Source organism: Branchiostoma floridae, unplaced genomic scaffold (assembly GCF_000003815.2).
Source record: "Branchiostoma floridae strain S238N-H82 unplaced genomic scaffold, Bfl_VNyyK Sc7u5tJ_1336, whole genome shotgun sequence".
Lineage (NCBI taxonomy): Eukaryota > Metazoa > Chordata > Leptocardii > Amphioxiformes > Branchiostomatidae > Branchiostoma > Branchiostoma floridae.
Window position 1 is genome coordinate 443,098 of NW_023365701.1, and position 21,721 is coordinate 464,818.

The 21,721-nt window shown below is 41.1% G+C and overlaps 2 protein-coding genes and 1 long non-coding RNA gene across 3 annotated transcripts; 2 read left to right on the forward strand and 1 right to left on the reverse strand.

The window, feature by feature from the left end:
* Positions 1-188: 188 nt before the first annotated feature.
* Positions 189-4,681, forward strand: LOC118407392. Its single transcript, XR_004830143.1, has 3 exons — positions 189-265; positions 904-976; positions 4,587-4,681. It is a non-coding gene; the product is annotated as an uncharacterized LOC118407392 (long non-coding RNA).
* A 103-nt stretch (positions 4,682-4,784) lies between these two features.
* LOC118407384 (aldo-keto reductase family 1 member A1-A-like) lies at positions 4,785-9,276 on the forward strand. Its single transcript, XM_035807851.1, has 10 exons — positions 4,785-4,832; positions 5,139-5,303; positions 5,798-5,914; positions 6,351-6,428; positions 6,818-6,934; positions 7,260-7,357; positions 7,582-7,666; positions 8,160-8,243; positions 8,530-8,612; positions 9,234-9,276. The coding sequence occupies exons 1-10, from the start codon at positions 4,785-4,787 to the stop codon at positions 9,274-9,276; spliced, it is 918 nt and encodes a 305-aa protein (XP_035663744.1).
* A 752-nt stretch (positions 9,277-10,028) lies between these two features.
* Positions 10,029-21,538, reverse strand: LOC118407386 (guanylate-binding protein 1-like). Its single transcript, XM_035807852.1, has 16 exons — positions 21,227-21,538; positions 18,829-19,143; positions 18,167-18,449; positions 17,428-17,558; positions 16,956-17,076; positions 16,668-16,839; positions 14,752-15,007; positions 14,248-14,402; positions 14,015-14,076; positions 13,464-13,639; positions 13,112-13,253; positions 12,500-12,683; positions 12,122-12,280; positions 11,855-11,950; positions 10,471-10,603; positions 10,029-10,117 (listed from the first exon to the last, which is right to left on the reverse strand). Exons 2-16 carry the CDS (start codon positions 19,133-19,135, stop codon positions 10,089-10,091), a joined length of 2,406 nt encoding a protein of 801 aa, XP_035663745.1. The 5' UTR covers positions 19,136-19,143; positions 21,227-21,538; the 3' UTR covers positions 10,029-10,088.
* Positions 21,539-21,721: the final 183 nt, after the last annotated feature.

Genomic DNA, 21,721 nt, shown 5'->3' on the forward strand with positions numbered 1-21,721 from the left:
TTTTAATTGTGTTGTCCATTTGCAAATACATGTACGACAAGTTTAATGCCCCCTACCTGTAACTGATATGCTTAAATGTTTGTGGCCATTCGTACTCGTGTTTTACCTGTGGCTTTGTTCTAATTTCAAAAGAGACCATGGCGTTCAAAAGAAAGACCGCGAACTCAATATACCTCGTGCCATCTTAAGTCCACTCGTGTATCTAAACCGTGGACGTAGCCAACGTCAACAAGGCAACCGCGGCAACACCCGCTGGCCAAAACAGGTACGTTAACAGTTACTAGGTACGTTAACGTTCACTTGTTACATCGACAGAAAAATAGAGCAATTTTCATGCTCTTCTAGTAGACTACACGCTACGACTTTTTACGAAACGCGCATGTGTACCATGTTGTATGTACATGCCTTTGTATGTATCGTCATGAGGTTTTGTTTACCGTTATAATAGTAACTATCTAGACATTGTAACTTTCTGAATTACATTGTACTACTAAGTATACATTTGTTCAAAAATCAAGTCCCGCGTGGTTTTAATACATAACGGACACAAACTTACTATATGTGGTATGATGAACAGGTGGTCTTTGCCACTTGTTTGTATACTAGCTAAGTTAGCACGAAATAGCGCGGGTGACCATTATATGCGTTTTGCATTGCATAGGGTTGGCCTAGTAGTGACACCATGAATAAAGTGCCTGGATTTTTCTACCTCGTTTCAAGGAGGTTATATCACCTCCTTGCTCGTTTGTTATCACATGCAACTCAAAATATGTTGTTACACTATTAACTACGTGTGTTCATCTAGTACTAAAACGGCCAATAGTGATTATGCCCATGTCTTAAACGTGATCCATTCTTAGATAAGATCACTGTCATCTTAAGAAATTATTGTGTTTCTTTAAGGATTGATCTTCAGTTATCCTGACCTGTGACAAGTGAACCATGGGCTGCTCGGGGAGCAAAGGGGAAGCCAACGGTACGAAGGTTTTGTTATTTTAGTATGATACACCACAAATTGATAATATACAAGCATAAAATGTGACGTATACACTTGTTCGCACACGGACACATACGCACAGATAACATACACATACGTGTACACATACTCACACACACACATGTACACACACACGCACACACACACACACACATATGCGCACACACATACACACACACACACACACACAATCGCACATACATGCACCGTGAAACATATACACACAAACCGTGACAATACTAATAGTTTAATTGCACGAGCTTACTGGTTTCTTGTGGGGCTGTAGAAAGGTTATAAGGTCACGAGACAAATAACCTTGTTAAACTGGTTAAAACCGCCGCTTTCTTCCTACACGCAGGCGCAATCAACTCATCAAGACATGTGACAAATATTCCCTTTATTCTTATGATTTATTTTCACTATGAAGAACAACTCAAACTAAGATGCCGTAGGGGGTAATAAGGACATGTGACTTCATCATTTAAAACATGTGGTCTCAACTACGTTATACTATCTCGTACTAAAGTTCACACTACTCCGACACGACTACATATACGTGACGCGCACGTATAAGGTGTCTTACTTTGTTCGATCTCACTTTAATTCAACGTAAGTTGAGTTCTCGGTGACTCTTTACTTCTAAATAGATGTTTTTTAAAGTCATGCTGGTAATTTATGTAGTAAGACAAGTATCACAATTGAAGACAAATATTCATACCCCATTCGTATGGAATTGTACTACAAAGAACGATTCCAACAGAAATGCCGCAAGGGTCCACAAATATAGGCATGTGACCCCAATTAAGAAGAAAGCCACACCCCTTTCACATTTATAAGGTCCTTCTCTTATCAATGCCCACTCTTTCTGGTCAGGTGAGGTAAGGTTTGTTTGATCTCTTCGAACACAAGCTCTCTGAGACTCTACTCTTTTTCGCGGGGTGGTTTTAAGGTGTACAAAAGGCGCTCTCACGGTGCGGTGTTACATATAAAATCTCAAAGCAGACGTATACGTATACGTCGTTATTTTATAGTCTAGTTTGATCGCCTTTTACATGGTTTAATTGTTGATAATTGTTTGGTTACTTAAGCATTCTTGGAGACGGAAAGAAGTCTATCAGACAGATTCAGTAAGGATCCGGCACAGTCTCGATGTTTACGCCTGTTTTTTCAGCATTCAGTACGTCTTCTATGTGAGGAGTTGTCGTCATCACTATCTTTATTCGTTGATCAAGGTTAGACATTTAGGCTAACAATGTTTAAAAACAATTCAATCTCCGCAACTGGAACTTCCGCTGAAGTACCATGGACAACCGCTAGGAGGTCTATTATCAAACTTTGTTTTCTCAATGGTTGACAGTGAATTGAAATGGACTTTGCACGGGTTGTCAGTGTTGCACTAAGCGTGGCTTACGTAATGGCAGTGTTTGGTGATTTTGAATGTTTGTCAAGTGTACGTGTATGTACTCTACATCCCGACCTGATGCCCTTTAACCTAGATTTTAGCGATTCTGCACAAATCTGGCTTTACTACATTGAATGTCCTGTCATACATAGCCCTTGCGTATCTCAATACAAGTGTAGTTTAAAATCATCATCTAGTTCACCTCCCCTACTGTAGTTGGTAGCGACGAATTCCACACTTTGATGGTTCTGACACAGTTCTAAGGCTGACGAGGGCATAAGAAGTTTCAAAGGTAAGAAATGGTAAGGTGTGTCATATGGTGTCATGAAAAGGTCACACGTTGATATCGCCATCTAAAGAGAGGCCGGTATTGTACTGAATTGAAACGTGTTGCACGCTTCGATAGTTTCAAGGGCTGCTCAAACGTTGAAGATCGCGAGTGCAGAAGGAAACTTTGTGTTCTCGCATGTGGTAGAAAGGTAAAGTCACACATGTTCAAAGCTTTGGGATAGATCAAAGACTGTTCCAACTTTGACGAGGACTATATAGCTTAGTAAAAGCCAAACGGTTTAGATAATGAAAAGGTAAGGTGTGTTTTGCTATGCTGTCACGGAAAGGTCGTAGGTGTGTCACAACTTCTAATGTAATCAGTCACGAACCTTTTTCTGTCTCGGTGAACAATGTAACAAGTGACCGTGACAAATACTCTCACCCGACTTGTCGTGTTGTCAGTAAGCAAGGGTTTATGGCGAGAGCTGTTTGAAAACTCTTCCTGTCCTCTCAGTGAAGAGGCTGTGCTAAGCCATAAGGTAAGTCTGTTAGCTAGGTGTGTATCTTAGCTCTAAGGTCGCTGTCATGTCTAAGACTTGGCTCAAACTTCTTTAATTTGTCGGAGTAAACTCGAAGGCCACCGAGTTTTTTCTCCGTATTTCTGGTGATTGGTTTTCATTCGAAATTCGTTGTCTCCTGACACCCCTATCACGGTTCCATAGGGAGGGCTAAAGGGGTATAGTCCCGGTCGGTTTCTGAATTTTGGAGGACACCAGCTCTCACAATCGTGCTGCAGGCACATTTGCGAGAACGTACCAAAATAATAGCCTCTACCAGGCGCCGTGGATCGTTGGTCAAATAGTAGAAATTGGACAAACAGAGGGAATAGTTTGTTTGGGGAGTCGGTCGGATTCGCGGGCCGTGTACTGATACTCTACTACTTTTTTTAGTCGTTTTTATCGGGCTTTCTATGTTGGCATTTGGAGTACGCCAGCCAAAGTTAGGTTTTGACAATGCAAGGTACAAATACAAAATAGAAAGCCCGATAAAAACGACTAGAAAAACGTTAAAAAAACAGCCGGAGCCTAACCTCTGCTTGGATAGTAGTCCTACTCTCCTAGCACACTGCTAGTATTCCCTCTATTTGTTAAATTTCTACTACATGTACATGTTTTTGACTAATTTCTACTATTTGCCATCGATCTACTGAGACTGGTAGAGACTACCAAAATAAAAGAAGTTCCAAAACGAGATAAAAAGTAAACAGCTGTCTCGTGATCGTCACAAGCTGATTATGCTTGACTAGTTTCTATGCTGAAAGTAACCCCGCCATTTTGTTCCCAACCTTGTATGTTAAGTTGTCTCAAGGTCTGATAGAATGTCCTTGGTTATCTGCACATTCCTGTGACGCTTTGCACAGTGTAGCGTCAACGTAAATTACCGACAACAACTGCTATCCAAGCAGAGGTCAGGCGCCATCTCGTTTTGGGCGTCTTTTATTTAAGGAGTTTTGTCGGCTTTTCTATTTGTTTGTTTTTCATTGTAGACTAGTTTACATAAAGGTGGCATAATAGAACGTCCAACCAAACACTAGCCGAAGCCCAGTTTGTTATTAGTCTAGCACAAACATGAACTTCGGCACTCTTTATATAAACACCTCTGTTCTTAAATACTCATAGTGCACTCATTGCACTTGGAAGCTGAGATTTTCTACTGGAGCCTTGCCTGGTACTGCAAACTAATTGCACCATTTATAGTGCCAAATCAAGTGGAGAAATCTGTAACAAATACGTTGTAGGTCTGGCATTATTAGAAATCAGAAACTATGTCAAAACTATGCTTCACAACGCCAGCCCAATGTTTTGTTGTTCTTGATGATGTTTTATGATGAAATGATTTCATCTGCCGTTTTCTCAGATACACGTCGCGGCACGACTACAAAGATGACCTGTCCTGTGGTGAAACTGTCGACTGGAGCGTCCATGCCTCAGGTCGGGCTGGGGACGTGGCAGGTATGAATTACTCTCCTCAATCACAATGGGTCATGCGCCTGGTTAAAGTGTCGCGCCTAACTACATTTTCACTATCATAAAGAAGCGACAGAATGTCGAACTCATGATCAGTAGTATCAAGGAGGTTGACAAATCTTTTTCAACCTCCTTGGTAGGATATGATTCTTGATCATGACATTGTATACATGTTGTGTATCTGTGAACTATTCTTTTGTTGTGACCTGTACTAAACCCTGTTGGTATATATGTACAATAAAGGTCCTCATTCATTCAATATCCAAGCAGATGCAAGAACCCAGCTTATTCTTAGTGTTTACGTCTGCTTCGTCGAATTAGGAGAGGGCTTCCCCCGTGTCAACGTACTTTTGTAATGGACTATGTTTCGATGGTGACATGTGTGTATGTTTGTCGTCGTCTAGAAACGTTCTTGTAATACACGCCCTCTCACTTCTTGCAGTCGAAAGATAACGAATGTTACGAGGCGGTTACGGCGGCCCTGGACGCGGGGTACCGACACATCGACACCGCGGAACTCTACCAGAACGAGAAGGAGATCGGACGGGCTCTTAAGGAGAAGATGGACGCTGGGATGAAAAGGGAGGAAGTTTTTGTCGTCAGCAAGGTAAGTATCATTACATTGATGTCTTGAATATTTAGCAATACATCGATTTTTTGTTACAGGTGCTAGCTGCTGAAATTATGTGTTGATGTTCGGAGATGATTCTTTTTCTTCTGCCTGCTCTTCTAAGTTCAATGAAAATTGTCCAAGAAAGACTGAAAAAGAGGAATCCATAAATATTATGTAAACGTTATAGTTAAAGTGTAGACAATTCTTATCAGGGAAAGGTTGGGTATGTCCTCTGATACCATTGTGTGTACATGCACAATATAGATATAGATGGATCAATAAAGACATACACAGATAAATATGATTTTGTATGTAGATAGACGGATCAGTAGATGGATGCATGAATGAATGAATGAATGAATGGATGGAGGAATACTATTTGATGGTGGTTAGATGGGTGGATGGATAGATAGAGGAACACGTAAGTATAATGTTACATGTATAATGTGTACTAATAAATAATGGTAACTTTACCCCACCATCCCCAGCTATGGAACACCCGGCACCACCCTGACGATGTCCTGCCGGCCTGTCAGAAGAGTCTGGACGATCTCGGGCTGGAGTACCTGGACCTGTACCTCATGCATCATCCTTTCCCATGGGCGGTACGTACAGATCTGTTCCGTTACTCTGTAGTTGGACCTGTACCTCATGCACCACCCCTTCCCGTGGGCGGTATGTGAATGTTTCTACTAAAGTAACTATGTAGTGATTGTTGAAAACTAGCCTCTACCCATGCTTCCAGGTTTTTGGTCTACAGTATTTGTAGTGCTTGTGAAAACCTAGCCTCTTCCAGGCTTCACAGAAACAGGCCGCTGTAGAAATTGGCCTAAAAGGGAGATAATATTCAAGGTCAGTTAGATGTCAGTGGAGTACAGTAATAACTATAGATTGAAATTTGTACACAGTCTCAAAGAGTAATTTCAATGTTGACATATAGTATGCCTTCAATGTACAGACACAGCCAATAGTATCAAACAACACAAAATACTCAGAATTTTTACTGATGTTGGTAAACGTCTTAATTTAACGTTTATTCAGAGAGGAGACAACCTGTTACCCATCAATGCTGACGGCAAGGCGGAGCATTCCGATATTCACTTCATGGATACCTGGAAGGTACAGAAAACTAGTGTACTTGTACAGTTTTGTAAGGCAAAGTGATTTTTAACCTAGGTTGGGATGGTAAATGGCAGAAATGATTTTGGTGTCATCGATCATTGTCGATATTTGGTAATTATGGAGGCTGTGGGAGGTGCGATCGTTGACGCAGGCTAGCACTATCATAATAACAGTCCTGTACTATCGACTAGTACTTATGAACATTATGTTGACGTCTGAATCATTTATGTATTGATATGTGTGTGTTAAGTAGGGCTGTTAATATAACAGAAGCTCCGGAAGAGGGGTAAAGGAAAGATATAAAGATACATTGGAGATTTCTTTCTCATTTTCGTGTCTGGTTACCTCCTGTCTTAACATTGAAATTGTGGGGTTTTTTTTCCAAGGAAATGGAGAAGCTTGTGGATGCAGGACTGGTGAAGGCCATCGGTGTGTCCAACTTCAACATCTCACAGATGGAGGAGGTTCTGACCAATGGGAGGATCAAACCAGCTGTCAATCAAGTAAGCTCCTCCCAGAGTTTACCTTATAAGGTCACTACAATTCGATTTGAACAATCTGGCCAATGGGAGGATCAAATCAGCTGCCAATCAAGTAAGCTCCTCTCATAATTCACATTATAAGGTCACTTCAATCTAATTTTAACGTTCTGACCAATGGGAGGACCCAACCATCTGTCAATCAAGTAAGCATGACTAAACAAGAGCAAATGATCGGGTTCATTTTTCCAACATGACACCTTCCGATTTTCTATGTAGTTTGATTTTAAGTATTTTAAAGTCTTTAAAAAGTTTCTTGACCAACATATGCATATATGTTTGCATACAGGTTGAGAGTCACCCGTACGTGACGTGTAACCGGATGTTGGAGTTCTGCACTGAGAAAGGCGTGGTGATGACGGCTTACTGCCCACTGGGTGCTCCAGGGTACTGTACTTTTCCTTTGCAGTCTTTGGCATTCTTGGTTCAATTGTCTACATTCTAACACGTTACTATTGTTATATCTGCTAATAGAGTAAACATGAAGTATCATCTTAAAAAAAATAGCGTAGAAACAATTTTGGTTGTCGAAACGTCATACCGAGCTTTGCAGTAAGCAGCGTCTTTCATTGTGATTATGAATGATAAAATGCTAATTTTTGCCAATGTAGTGACCTTAAGGACCATGGCCTGGCTGTGTTAGAAGATCCCGAACTCAAGAAAATCGCTGAGAAACACGGGAAGACGCCGGCACAGGTAGAAAACTTGGCTTAGATTCTTGCGCTTCCACCATAGCCAAGGACGTAGTACTACTAGAAACAATATCATCAGCTTTACTGTACTGTTGTATGTATTATTGCATCAACAAAAGCTAGACTGACACGCAGCACAGACAAAACGGATTCACAGAATTTGTGCAACTTTAGAACAGAGCGGAGTCGGCCTACAGTTGCATGGAGCTAAATGTGCGACAAAGACATGCTACTCTTGCGTTGGCTCGTTTAGGGCTGTTTTAACCATAGGCGGCACTGTCGGGTTGATTTGAATTAGGATTTTACCATGGCCAATGTTGTATTGCAATTCTGTTATGTGAGAACGGTTTAATTATATGCACACAGACCATTTCTTGGGATACGTCGCTCTTGCCATGTCTAAAAATCAGGTTTATTTCACTATCATTGTCAGTCGGAGCTTGTTCACAGCACCTACCTGTTCTACCATGTATAAACGCGACTTGTACCTGTCCCAGGTGTGTCTCCGGTGGCAGGTGCAGAGGGGCGTGGTCGTCATCCCGAAGAGTCTGAGGGCCGCCAGGATGGTGGAGAACTCCCAGGTGAGCGGAAGACGATTATCCATGAATCTTATTTTTTACTTCGACACACAAAATATGGCATTAGACGTTGCCTTTCTGTATTGTACATTCTACGAGGCAATTCCGTCTTCGGACTACAATCTTATACTTGACATTGTGTGTGTTGTTATTCAAATAAACCAGTTCTCTCTATATACTAGTATAAACTTAGCATATACTTAGTATATACTCTCTTTCTCTTTCTCTCTCTGTCTCTCTCTCTTCTCTCTTCTCTCAGTAATGGTCTGATTGTTCTTTTCCCCATCAGATCTTTGACTTCGAGTTGAGCGCGGGTGACGTGGAGACCATCAATAACCTTAACCGGGACGGACGGGTGTACAAGTGGGAATGGTGAGTTAACTATTGGTTAATGATAAAAAACCATATAAGAAGCGCTTTATTTAACGACTTAGTTATTATTGATAGTCGTGTAGATTATCGTATTTAGGACTGTTTAGCCACAGTCGACGCTGTAGGGCTGACATCTTTTTACCATTGTTAATATTGACCGACGGAGGCCATATAATTTGATAGTCGATGAGTTATTGATAATCGGTATGCTAGTTTTTAAGCTAGGTTTTGGAGGAGGGGTTCTCCTTTTTCCAATGAATGAATGCAGATCTTCATACTTCATTTTAAAGGAATAATAAGTTCAAAATGGAGTAACTGTACATTATTAATGAAAGGGCCAATTAACTGACAAGATATACCTTTATTGTTTGTTGATATTCCTTATAGCCATATATTAGCCACTACATTGTTTGACATCAAATGAATTCAGTGTTGTCTTGAAATATGTATGATTTTGGATAAATTCAGCCTTTAAGAACAGATTGTGCCAACCCTTGCCGCATGGATACTGTGGTCACAAATATTGAAAGGCCTGTATGTTGATATGATGGCGTTCTTTGTTGCATACGTCATTATCATAAGTATGGTTTTGAGACTTGCCCATCATTTTTCTTTCTCTAGGAGCAAGGATCACCCACAGTGGCCCTTCAACGAGAAGTTCTAAACATTCAAAAACAACACAAAAGACTTAACGCGAGCTGCAGACAGCGATGCCTCATTCAAATGATGCTTATGGTTTGCTTGGCATCATTGCCGGTAATATTAATGCAAAAATGAGACATAGCCGCGCCTTTACGTCATTATTATTTTCACACTTTATTACACAGAAGGAATCGTGCTTCATTGGCACGACAGTACAGAACATCAGAAAGGTGTTATACAGCTATACTCACGCAAAATTAAACACACGTGAATCTGATCTATATACAAAGTTAGAAGCACATATATCATCATGTATTGTTTAGCCACTGTTTTGAATACTATTCACGAAGCACTCAGGCTACACGCGTATATGTCTGACAGTCAATGATTTACTTGGCATAGAGGCTTTCCGTTAAAGGATGTCGTGTCCGTAACTTTCAGCTTAATATTCGAAAAAAATGCACCAGTAGCATAAATTAGCTATCGAGTCTCGCATTACCCTGTCCTATAGATTGATTATTGAATCATTGGCTAGTACATGCACATACCTATGACTCAAATGACGATGATTACATAACTTTTCTCTATACGTCTGGCTCATTCCACTTAATAGAAACATGCTAACAAAGCCTGCATTTTGTACCTTCAACAAGTAAGCACGACAAACAATATTGGAAGATTTCTTGGATTAAACTGTGCAACAGTATAAACTTAAGGTAAATGCCAACATTACATGGCAAGAATCAAACGAATAACAGATATGATTTGGGCTACAGAAGAATGTCCTCAAAACGTTTTTAATATCCCATAGCGGCAGTAGGAACATTGACGATCTTACGAGATGGTGCACTTCTCTTTCAAGGCTGCAAGGAAGTGAAAAAGTACATTAGTTAGTGCAGTTGACTAACTGTAGTATCATATGGTATGTACACGTATCGTGTAGACCATCGGGAGGGTTGCTGGCTAAGCATCTGAATGTGAAATACAACGAATACATTAACACAGTACAAAGTCAAACTTTCTTCCAACACAAAAGCACACAAAATCCGTGTGTACTTTTATGTTAATGTGTACTATGATTATTACCAACACTGATGAGCTTCCATGATAATGCGCCGTGATACTTAAGCTTGTAAGTATTAGCATTAGTGCTAAAAGTTGATTTTCCTGCATAACGATACGACATTCTGTGTTATAGACATATACAATAACGTACATGGCTTAGGAGGTGGAGTTGCTTTCTTCTGCTGATCTAGCACCTCTTCTAGCTGCCTGTACAAATCTGCCTGTTCGTTCTCCATCTTCTTGATTTTTTCCCTCGTACTGGCTCTTTCCTTCTCGAGGAGATCCTTGAGAAGAAATTTGGTACCAGATCGTTTATTCAATATTTAGAAGAAACCAATAAGCTATACAATGTTAATTCCAAACACTTTGACGAGACTACTAGTACGAGGGCGGTTCAAAAAGTAATGTCACTGGTTTTATAACAGGCTCATTATTTCATCGAATGAGTTGAAATTTGGCACCAAGGTACAAGAATGTATCCTCTTGAGATTGAAATATCTCAATTTGTGGTTCAGATTTTTATGAGTGACTGAGTTGAGTTCAAGATGACCATACCCTTGTTATTCCGTCGGAAGAAATTATAGGGTCAATTAACGTGCAATTGGTAATGTCCCTGAATCACTTATAGAAATTGTAAGAAACTAAAATTGCACTTGTATCAAGTTGCATTTCTCTATAAGCCACATGCCTATTTTCACCTTTTAAATCCAATCACTTATTCTTTTTTCGTTCCTGTGGTGAAGTGAGGTTGTCAGTGTCGTAATTAGCGGTGGATCAGGGTGGGCTGCTTAAAGTTTCCGTAACCGACTTTTTTGTTATTAACTAAGAAAAAACAAACTTAGCACACTTCTTCGTCTTGAAATAGTTAATAATTGTGCCAAGTTTCGCATCTTTTCGCTAATTGAAAAGCAGTATACAAAAACCTTTATTCAACAAATCACGCATTTGGCCATTAATCAAACTGCCTGTAATATAGCAACTCGCTCCATTCTAGTGGCTGTAAAATATTAGCCATTAAGAGTTCAAACATGAACTTTGGCATATAATCTATAGAGATATTTGTCATTATTCAAGTGAAATTTTAGCTTCCTACAATAGTTTTGAAATGGTCAGATCCAGAGGAACTGATCTCTTGACAAGGTTCTAAGAGTGTGGTCACCTTGAAATCAACTCAGCTGCTCATAAAAATCTGAACCACAAATTGAGATATTTCAATCTCAAGAGGATATATTCTTGTACCTTGGTGTCAAATTTCAACTCATGCGATGAAATAATGAGCCTGTTATAAAACCAGTGGCATTACATTTTGAACCGCCCTCGTAGTTTTAAACATATGAAAAGGAATCTTGAACTTCTGCTGCTTCATCTGGAATTCTCATTTTGTATTTGACATATGCTTTCTGTAACCATTCATTCTTTCCATGAGCAGGAGGACCTTATGTTCCTATGTTCACGTTGCAATGTAACCCTGTTGTTCTCCATTCATTCTTAGACCTGTGCATTTACTTTGATTAGATATCACTATTTTTCCTCACCCTTGCAATTTCCGCTTGTTCCGCCATCTTCGCATTCTTGAGGTCCTCAATCCTCTGTAGCGCAACCGCATGTCTCTCCTCCATGTCTTGCTTCATCTAAGATCAAAAGTTGTAATAATCAGAAATGACAGCATTTTACGACGTTTAAAAACCTTCCCAATGGATGGTATCTCCTGGATAAATCAACGCATGGTCAAAGACAAGTTTTCAATTAAATCTAATTAACTCAAAGTACAATAATCAAATACATTTGACCCATACTCGTACCTGTGTGATCTGTCTCTCGTACTGTTGAATTATTTCCTGTAGAGTTTCCCGTTGAGTTTGCAGCTGGTCCTTTAGTTGCTTGAGTTGGTTCAGAATCTCTTCCTCCCTTTCCTTGGCTCTGAGCTCTGCTTCATGTGCCCTTTGTTGTTGTTGCATTAGCTAGAGTATCACGAAGATTGAGATATAGCGCATGTCTTGTATATATATGGCTGCTCATTTGCTATAGGCGTTGGATCACTTACGGAAATTAAAAAAGAGATTACCAGCCTGATCTCTGACATATGTGTAACCAGACGCAAATGACAAGGAAAATACCACACGTTCCATGATGGGCTCACACTGATATATTTCTTTGTTCAAGTGAAAAAAACAACTTACCTTTTTTTGATACCCCATCTTGTCAATTTGGGCCTGTAGCTTCACTGCGCTTGTGTCCATCTCCTGTAGAACAACCCACTTCTCCGGACCACGTGCCTGCTTCTTGTACTGTTCACGTGCGGCAGCAAGTTCTCTCGTCAACTTGTCGAAGTCAAAGTCTGGAGGCGGCGACTCGACTCGTTTTCTAGCAAACAGACCGGAAGAATATAGACATAACTAACTAACGTATAGTACATGATAATGATTGCAAATCTTAGACGTCATATTTCAACTTCTTGATGCTAAGTTCTTCGACATTATTGTGTAACATATTGTGACAGAAAAAGGCTTTACCAACAGCTAGTGAATGTACTAGTCTCTACCAGACTAACTGCATTGACTATAGGGAGAATAGTTTGCAAGGGGATTTTGGCCACCAGATGGTTTCTTTCTCTGGAGGGGGAATGTTAACCATAGGGTGGACTGATATTCATGGTAGATTGTTCCCATTTTTTGCGGAATTCTACGGTTCCCACCAAGAAGGCCTAGTGGAGGCTATATATTACTTTGAAGTCGACGAAGGCTCAAATGGAAAGTAATTTCTGTCTTTATAAGGACTCGGTTGGAGAATACCTGATTGGGTCCAGCAAGTGTTCATAAAGTCCTTTGCAGAAGTTCTTGGAGTGTTCTCTGTTCTGCTGGATGTAGTGGAAAAGCTCCCCACCTGTAACGACCAACCCGCGGATACCATCAACCGCGCGCTCTTCTTGTTGAACTGGAATGAAGAAGGCAATAACGAATTGAAAAGAAAATAAAGAAAAGAAGTATATGAATATTTGACGGTTCTAAGTAATGTATACTCAACGTTATAAACCAATTCCTGATAGCTGGAGATTCATTATTCACCATTTATGGCACGTAAATGACGTTACGGCGTCATAACCGATACAAAATCACATGTATCACAAATGTCAACTCTACATACCTAAGCGTTTTTGCATCTGGTCCACCACAGCGTTGATCTCACCAGAATCCTGATTCTCTGTACCCTGATTCCCTGTGCTGATTTGGAAATGACCAACCTTCTTTAGAAGTATGGATGTAACTGTTTTGACCGAAGCATTGTGGAGTCCCATGATTGTAGGCTGTATCGGAGTGTCGCTGCAGAGAGAGAGGGGGGATGGGGGTGAGTGAGAGAACAATCTTTATTGACACGACAAAAGCACAGCGGCTTTCGTAAGGTCTACATGTATAACAACTACTTACAATACAACTAAACACACATATATGGATATGTATAGGTATGAATAAATCAACATATAGGGTCTAGCATGTCATTAACACTATTAGTTCTGAGAGAGAAAGAGACAGATAACAAATGAAGACAATTTATTGAAATCCAGATTCAGCCATTCACAAAGATGCGGTCAGGATCACACAATATGAAATTTCAGTTTTGCATGGTGTAAGCGTATCCATCTGAAAAGTTTTGTTAAAATGAAAATAATTCAAAAATTTTGAAGCATGTTTCCTTACATTTCGCCTTCCTCTAATGGTACTTCCCCATTCTTAGTCATCCGGGCTTCGGCAATCTGAGCCTGCAGAATAGAGTAACACTAAGCTTACAATAACTGGAAACTATGTATATTGTTATGATACAATTTGTATCATCTGTATCTATTGTAATTATGCATGGTTATCGTTTCTGCTAATAGCTGATACAATTGTTGTAACTTTGCCACAAGTATTAAATGTTCATTAGCTCTCACTTGCATCTGCTTGTTGTACTCCATGACCGCTTCCTCGATGGCCCTGTTCTGCATCAGCTCTATGGTATTCTGCCAGGTGTTGTCCAGGGCAGGAATGGAGTTGGGGTCATTGACCGCTTCCACATACTGCTTGGTCATGATGCTGAGGGCCAAACCTGAGGGAACATTAGATACGATATTAATCGGTCTAAAGTAAGCACTTTAGACAGGTTCTTGACTTCGAATTCATTGGATCCAAATGTAGAATACTCCAGATAGATGACATTTTACGTACGAAGTTATTCACCATTCTAGAATCCTGTGGAAGGGATTTCAAGAGACTCGATGCTACAGACAGATTTGAATACATATGAAGATGCAACAACTCCCAGAATACAAAAAGAATAGGTAAACATATGATAGACTGCTTGACCATTAGGAAAAAATGCCGAAATTCATGATTTAAAGATCATGTAAGTTTCGAACATTAACCTCTATTTTTTTTAATGGTCCTTTCTTACTCACCACTAACTTTAGAGCCCTCGTGGTAGCCTCTCTTTGCACGTGCCTTAAGCAACAGCCTCACCACCAAATCGTCTACTCCCTTGTTGAATTCTGGGTTAAGGCTGTCTGTGTGCTGAGCTATGTTGTTCATCACCTCCTTCTTGTCAGAGGGTCTCTCCAGGATTGCGCACTCCGCAGATGGGAAGAACGTAAGGATCGCCCGTCGTACCATGTCCGTTGTTGATTCTTCAAATGCATTAGGATTACGTCTAAAGACCTAAATATAAAATATGATCGATTAAGGCAGATTTGTAATAGTTACCCCATGGGCGGGACGAGGTTTCTGTGTATATCAGCGGGGGAGACTAGAAATCCCCGAGGTGGCGGGCTTGCTGATATACACAGAAATCGAGGCTAAGGCCATGGGGTAACCAACTTAGCCCATGGCATACTTCCCCGAAGCTTTTCTACTTCATCAGCTCTACAAAATGTTACTTTATTTTGTCCTGAAAGTCCACAATCTTTCTTATTGATGGAAAAGCTGTGACAGACAGTGTCAGGCAACAACAACACAAGGTCGTTAATCTTGTCAAGACCTTCCCAAGCTGACTGCCAGGACAGACAGAGGGTCTGTTCATATTCCTCTGGGCAATTAAAAGTCAAGCATAGGATTGGTCAGTTATCACATGACACAATTCTGGTCTCAGAAGAAGGTCTCAAAGGTAAGCGAGGATTGGTCAGAACAGGTCACATGCGTATATCACCCACACTTTTCAGGCTGATATCACCCCAGTTTTCTTGATATCAACACACTTTTCCCCTCATTTGCGAATGATTATGGTATGAAGGCTAATGCAAAAAAGACAAAAGATATGGTCATCAGCTGCCGTCGAAATCCGCTAATACCCCCACCACTTACGCTAAGGGGCGAGCCCGTTGAGAGGGTCTCTTCATTCAAGCTCCTTGGAGTAATGGTCAGCAATGATCTTACATGGGGCCCCCATGTTGAATACATGCAATCAAAGGCTCAACCGCGTATACATTACCTGCGTGTAGCGAGACGTGCTGGGTTACCTTCAGATTTTCTTTTGCAAATATACATATCTTTCATCCGCCCGTTGCTCGAGTATGCCTCCCCTGTCTGGGGCGGTCTCCCACGTGGTGTCAGATGACTTGGAAAAAGTTCAAAAGTCATGCCTTAAGATATGTGGCTTACCCCGTAACCATCTGCCAACCCTTGAGTCTAGGCGAAGGGAGGCGTCTCTGCGCGAGCTGAAAAGGATTCTGAAAGATCCATCTCACCCCTGCCATGTCTTCCTCCAACCACATGAGGGATCGCCATATGATCTGAGACGCAGAAAGCCGTTCAAACAGCCAGTCAGCCGCACTGAGAGACACAGGAACTCGTTTGTGGCGAGGGCGGCGAGAGACTTGCCAGACTTAGTGTGAGCCCCATGCCACCATGTGCAATATCGTTCGCTCCCATCATGTGCAATATACATGTACTCAGTTATTTTGTTAGTGTTGTGTTGATATGTATGTCGCTAAGAGATGGTTTTAGTAATTGTATTCTACCTATTTCTTGATTTTAACTATATATGATTTTAACTGCCAATATATTAGTACTATTAACTTGTTTCTATGTCAAATCAACGCAATTCAGTCTAAGCGACTTTGACTGCCATGTTGATTTAATAAAGTTTGATTTTGATTTGATTTGATTTGCATGAAATAGCAGCACACTTTTTTTCATAGCACCATACTATGTGTATATAGCAACAGGAAATGGGGGCTTCTCATTGGCTGAGGGGAAGTAGCCATGGGCTAAATAAGGTTATAAAACTGATACTCCAGTAGAATTTCCTTTTATACTATTGCTATTCGTGTTTATTTTCAAGACTATGAAAAGGGTTGTGCCATTAAATCCTATACCTTACCCTTTTCACCAAGTAGTCGGAAGGATCCATTTCCTTGCCGTTCTCATCCTCCATCTTCAGAGACACGTCACGTAACAGCCACATGAAGTCCGGGAAGAACTTTCGGAATGCTGACACGTTTGAAGCCTCGCCTTGCTTCACCGTGACCCCTGTAGCCAGCTTGATGAAGCACCTAATAAAATATTAGGACAAATGTCATGTTTTGACGTGCGGCATTACGCAACAGCGAGTAAAAAGAACGAGCATCACTGGAAACATGAGCATGAGCTGTATACAAAATCTACTCACTGCATCTTCTCCAGATCCCCCATGTGCGGCACATTGAGTGAGTTATAGATGAGTCTGGAGGACAGCAGGATGGTCATAACCAGGATAGAGGCGTCCTGTCCAGCACTGGCAGTTACTGCATCTAGTGTGAAATGTTTTTCTTAACACTGATGATAAGGCTATCGACAAATATGGAAATTCTGTACTCTTTAGAATTTTTGCTTTGACCCATAACACTATCACTAGTTGGGAGCCAAATTCTTAATTGTTGCAGCCTGCATGAAATGGACAATGGTAAGATAGCAATGTATAGTAATATGGCACTTTTTGGTGAACCTTTATTACGTATCGCTACTACGTGGTATTTCAGTTATGCATGATACACAATGATAATGTAATGCCATCCAAAGCATTCTTACGTTGATACTAACGAATCTGGGAAATTAAACCCAACTCTCTAGACGTCAGGCTCGTTATAAACAATACAAAGTACCAATTCCTTCCGTGTCCAGTAGCACGATAGTGAAGTCCTTCCCCCGCAGCACCTTGGTGCCCATCCAGATACCAAACGTCTGGGGGTCCATGCGGTGGCCCAGCTCAAAGGCATCCGCAGTGCCAAGTAACCTAGAACAGCAATAATTTCTTTGATTATTTGTTTTGCATTAGATGTGCAAACATTAAGGTTAAGTGCGACGGGTTATTCGAATACATCTAGCCACCGCTTGCATTTATAATGCTGGTGTATTACGCCGAAAATTGCTACACCCAATCTACCTATACGAAACAGATATAAAGTGAGATACGGATAGAAATAAAATACTGTCTGCACAGGTAATGAGCCCCCCCCCCCATTAGCCACAAGTATTGCGAAACACTGTACACAGTGATAAGCAATTCAGTCAACATAAATTCAAGGATTCAAATATTTGGCTGACCCCTGCCTTTGCAGTTACCGCGTCGTTGTGCAAATACTGGTAAGATCGAAAGGCCACAGAACGTATAGGTGTGTATGAAGGAATAGGCCAAGTTTACTTTGAGCTTAATTAATACATCAAACTCAGAAGTGTCAATGTCTATGAAAAGGTCACAGCCACGAAAACACGCATTTGTTTTGAGTTGATGGGTTACCTCAGCATGGAGAAAGTTGACATGCGATTTAACTATTTGCAAACAGCGATCGTGATAAGACCGGTGCTTTGAGACCAATAGGTACGCCAGCAAATTATGATTACCTGGACAGGATGTAGCTTTTCCCAGACCGACAGGGCCCGCAGATTGCCTGCACACTCACGGGCTCCTCGATCCCTTCCAGTAGCTCCAACGCCTCGGGAACGACATGCAGACTTGTCCGCTGGTTATCCTGAATCTTCTGTACTGCACCGGTAGAAGCGTTGTACTTCAGATCGTTTGGCAGAATGAGCGGGATGGACGAGCCCGGGACGACATGCCCACCTCCCTTCGGCTTCAGTTCCTCCACCTTGAACCCGAACTCAGAATGTAACTTTGATATGCCTGCTGGAAATAGATTGCAAAATGACTGGACTGTGAGAATGCTGCATTTTTTACACGTAATTATACAATATCGCACATGCATGCCAAGCTGCGTGTCACCCTTTATAACATATTTTCATCCTAAAGTTGATTGACCACAGCAGAGGCGTTTTGTTCCAAAGGCACCTTATATTGAGTCTAGCTTGACTCCACATACTGTATCACAATATCCCATACATCAAGAGCAAATATCTGTAAGGATCAAACAGTTAGGGGGTTTCCATGGGATATCAATCATATAATGGAATCAATATGGCGTAAGCCAGAAACAAAAGGAACCATAAACATAATTCGCGTATGCAATAGCATTATGAAGAAAGGGCCAGAATTTCAACATACTTACTCCTCTGATCCCTCTCCAAATCATCGACTTCTTTTGCTAGCTGTATTTCTTTGAGGGCTATCAACAGATCCTTCAGCAATCCAAGGTTTCCCTCGCCAATTTTGTTATCAGCTTCTAGCATAGTGAAGATCTCATGGGGTGTAGCATTTTCAATTTTTCCTTTGCCAATATGATGATCAGTGATCAACATAGCTCGCAAACTTTTCACTTGGTCTTCAGATAAGTGTTCATTTATCTTCGAGTAAAGCTTGCTACGAGGGGATAGCCCACACTTGACAGGGGATGAGCTGCCCTGTGCAGACGCCATGGTGACAGCTGTGAAGAATAGAAGGACACCGTAAGTGAAAAGGTACATTTAAGGTTTGATAAGACATTTGAAAAGATTATCTATCAGTGAAAATGTGATAGCACCATCACATTATTTCACCAATACGTTAGAGTTAAAGGATTGTGTATACTAGTAACAAAATGTGATAACACCCCTGTATCACATTATTTCACATGTAAAAGTTAAAGGATTGTTCATATTATAAAAAAATGTGATAGCACCCCTCTATCACATTAATTCACTAGTAAGAGAATAAGTGTTGTCTAAATGTGCTGGTAAAATAATGTGATATCATTGTGACAACCATCATCACGTGTAAAAGTAGTTCACACGGTTTTCGACTGAAAACTTTTTTTAACTAAAATCATATGATGAATAGACGGTATTAATTTGTTCTAATCTCACGAAGCTTTTTGGTCCCATTCTTGGAATACGACGATGCTTGTGTGATAGGGGATTTGGCTTCCCAGATAAGAATGGTGAGCTGCTAGTTGCATGCTGCTTAACTTCCACTAGACTTAACAAGCCCGACTGAAAAAAGCCTGACTGAAGAAAGGCTAGTGAACATGCGCATGTCTGGTTGTGGAGTTGTCGTAGTTAGAGTGTGACGCGCAACGCGTACGCTAGCGCAAGCATAAGCGCTGAAATCTAGCTTAGCCGGAAACCCCCATGTAGGCCTCATCTATGCACATCCCTATACCTCCTCATTCAAAAAATCTTTTATAGTTACTTTATCATTAATGCTCGGAAACAGCTAATAAAATTCATCAGGCGCAGCCTCTGAATTACAAGAAAATTCTTGGAGAGGCCCTCTACTGTACTCTGCAACGAGAGAATTACCCCCTTGGTCCTCTCATTTATTTACCCAGCAGTGACGTGGACCCTACATTATATACCGCCCACTTTACCTGTTTCAGGGGTAACAGTCTACATCCACAGCGGAATGTTAACAGGCTAATGTGTTCCGGACCAAGGGTCACCGCAGCCTTGAACCGCGTGATTGACATGTTGACGGCGAGGAGGCGTAAGGCGTTAAGATCCAAAGGTGACGGCATCTGTTGGTGTCGGCGGATTTGTCCTCAAACGCCCCCAATAATCTTATTTTCCCAAATCTTTCCTCACTTTCCACAAAGCATATAATGATAGAAAAGTGCATAACACTGATCCAGCAATTACTATGCTTCTAAGACAACCCCAAAATGAATGGTTTAAAAACTGCACATTTTGAATAAAGGGACACCACTCGAATTCACTAATACAGATTTACCTGTAATAAGTATTGTGTATTCAGTATTGTGCCATTCTCCGTTCAAAATTAGGCGGGGTTAGAGTAGACGTTTACTGACGCGGAAGGAATTTTTTATTCGGATCAAATTTTCAAATGGTACCTCAATCTATATTTGCCAAGTTCCAGACAGAACCCGTTGGGGGTGTTTGAGGGTTAACATATGTATCGCTATCTTAAGGTCCTGTTTCATGTAGCAGACATTCCCCCGACCATGGTTATGGGAGATTAAGGAGCTAAGTCTGCTGTGGCCAGCTGGTGGTCTGCGCGGTTAACGTTGTCTGGTGTTGGGATGCGCCAGTCGAATGTTTTGAAATTTTCGAAACATTCGGCTTTGGACAGGAGTCGTGTAACGGGTTGGCTGCTGGTTGGCTGGTGTTCGGTTGTGCTGATTTAATCCCAACTAGTTCCCAACCTACATATGACTCCGTAGTCTCTACCAGACTCCGGTCGCTGGAAAACCGTGGAAATGGAACAAATAGAGGAGTAAGCCGGCCAGAGGAGTGTAGCCGGCCAGAGAACAGTACGCGACCTACATGTCAACAATACCAGTACCAGAACCGTTTGTCAACCACCCCAACTTTCACCTAATCGGCACGCGGCTTTAACATACTTGAACCCTAAAATTCGTATTGAAGCTAACTGTGATATTTATTTGACTTTTTATTTGGACTGATAAACATCATCTGATCTTCAAGTGAATGGAGAAGAAGTGTACATCATATTGACTTTGAGTCTAAATGAGTCCTCTTACTGAACACGAGAATAAGTAAACCGCTGCTCACCTTGTTACTGGCACCTATGTCGTAGTTATCTTCGTCTTCCTCGTCTTTATCCAGTATTTCACAGCCCCTCGGAAAGCGGTTACTTCAAGCTAAAAGTCCAATGTCCACTTATGAACCTCCCGGTCTGACAAATCCTTTCACGCAGCTTGTAAAACACAACCGTGCCTTTTAATCCAGTGCGCGATCTCATCGAATATTACTTAACGTCGAACACATTTAGCGTTAGCAAGGCTGTCCGAGGATACCAAACTTAGAAAGCTCTCCTTTACAATAGTAAACCGCAAAGAGTGCCACCCTCAAGCAAACGATAAACTTTTCAAATGTGCAAGGTCACATGGTAAGGGGGAAGTCCATGACTCACCTGTTCGGGTGGAAAGTCCCAGCCTTTGGTGTAATGCTGAAAAAGCATTTCTGCACAGTTTTTTTTTTATAACAGTGAAGCGTTTTGTTTTAAGATCTTACTTGTGCCGTACTTATTTGAACATAAAAGAAAAT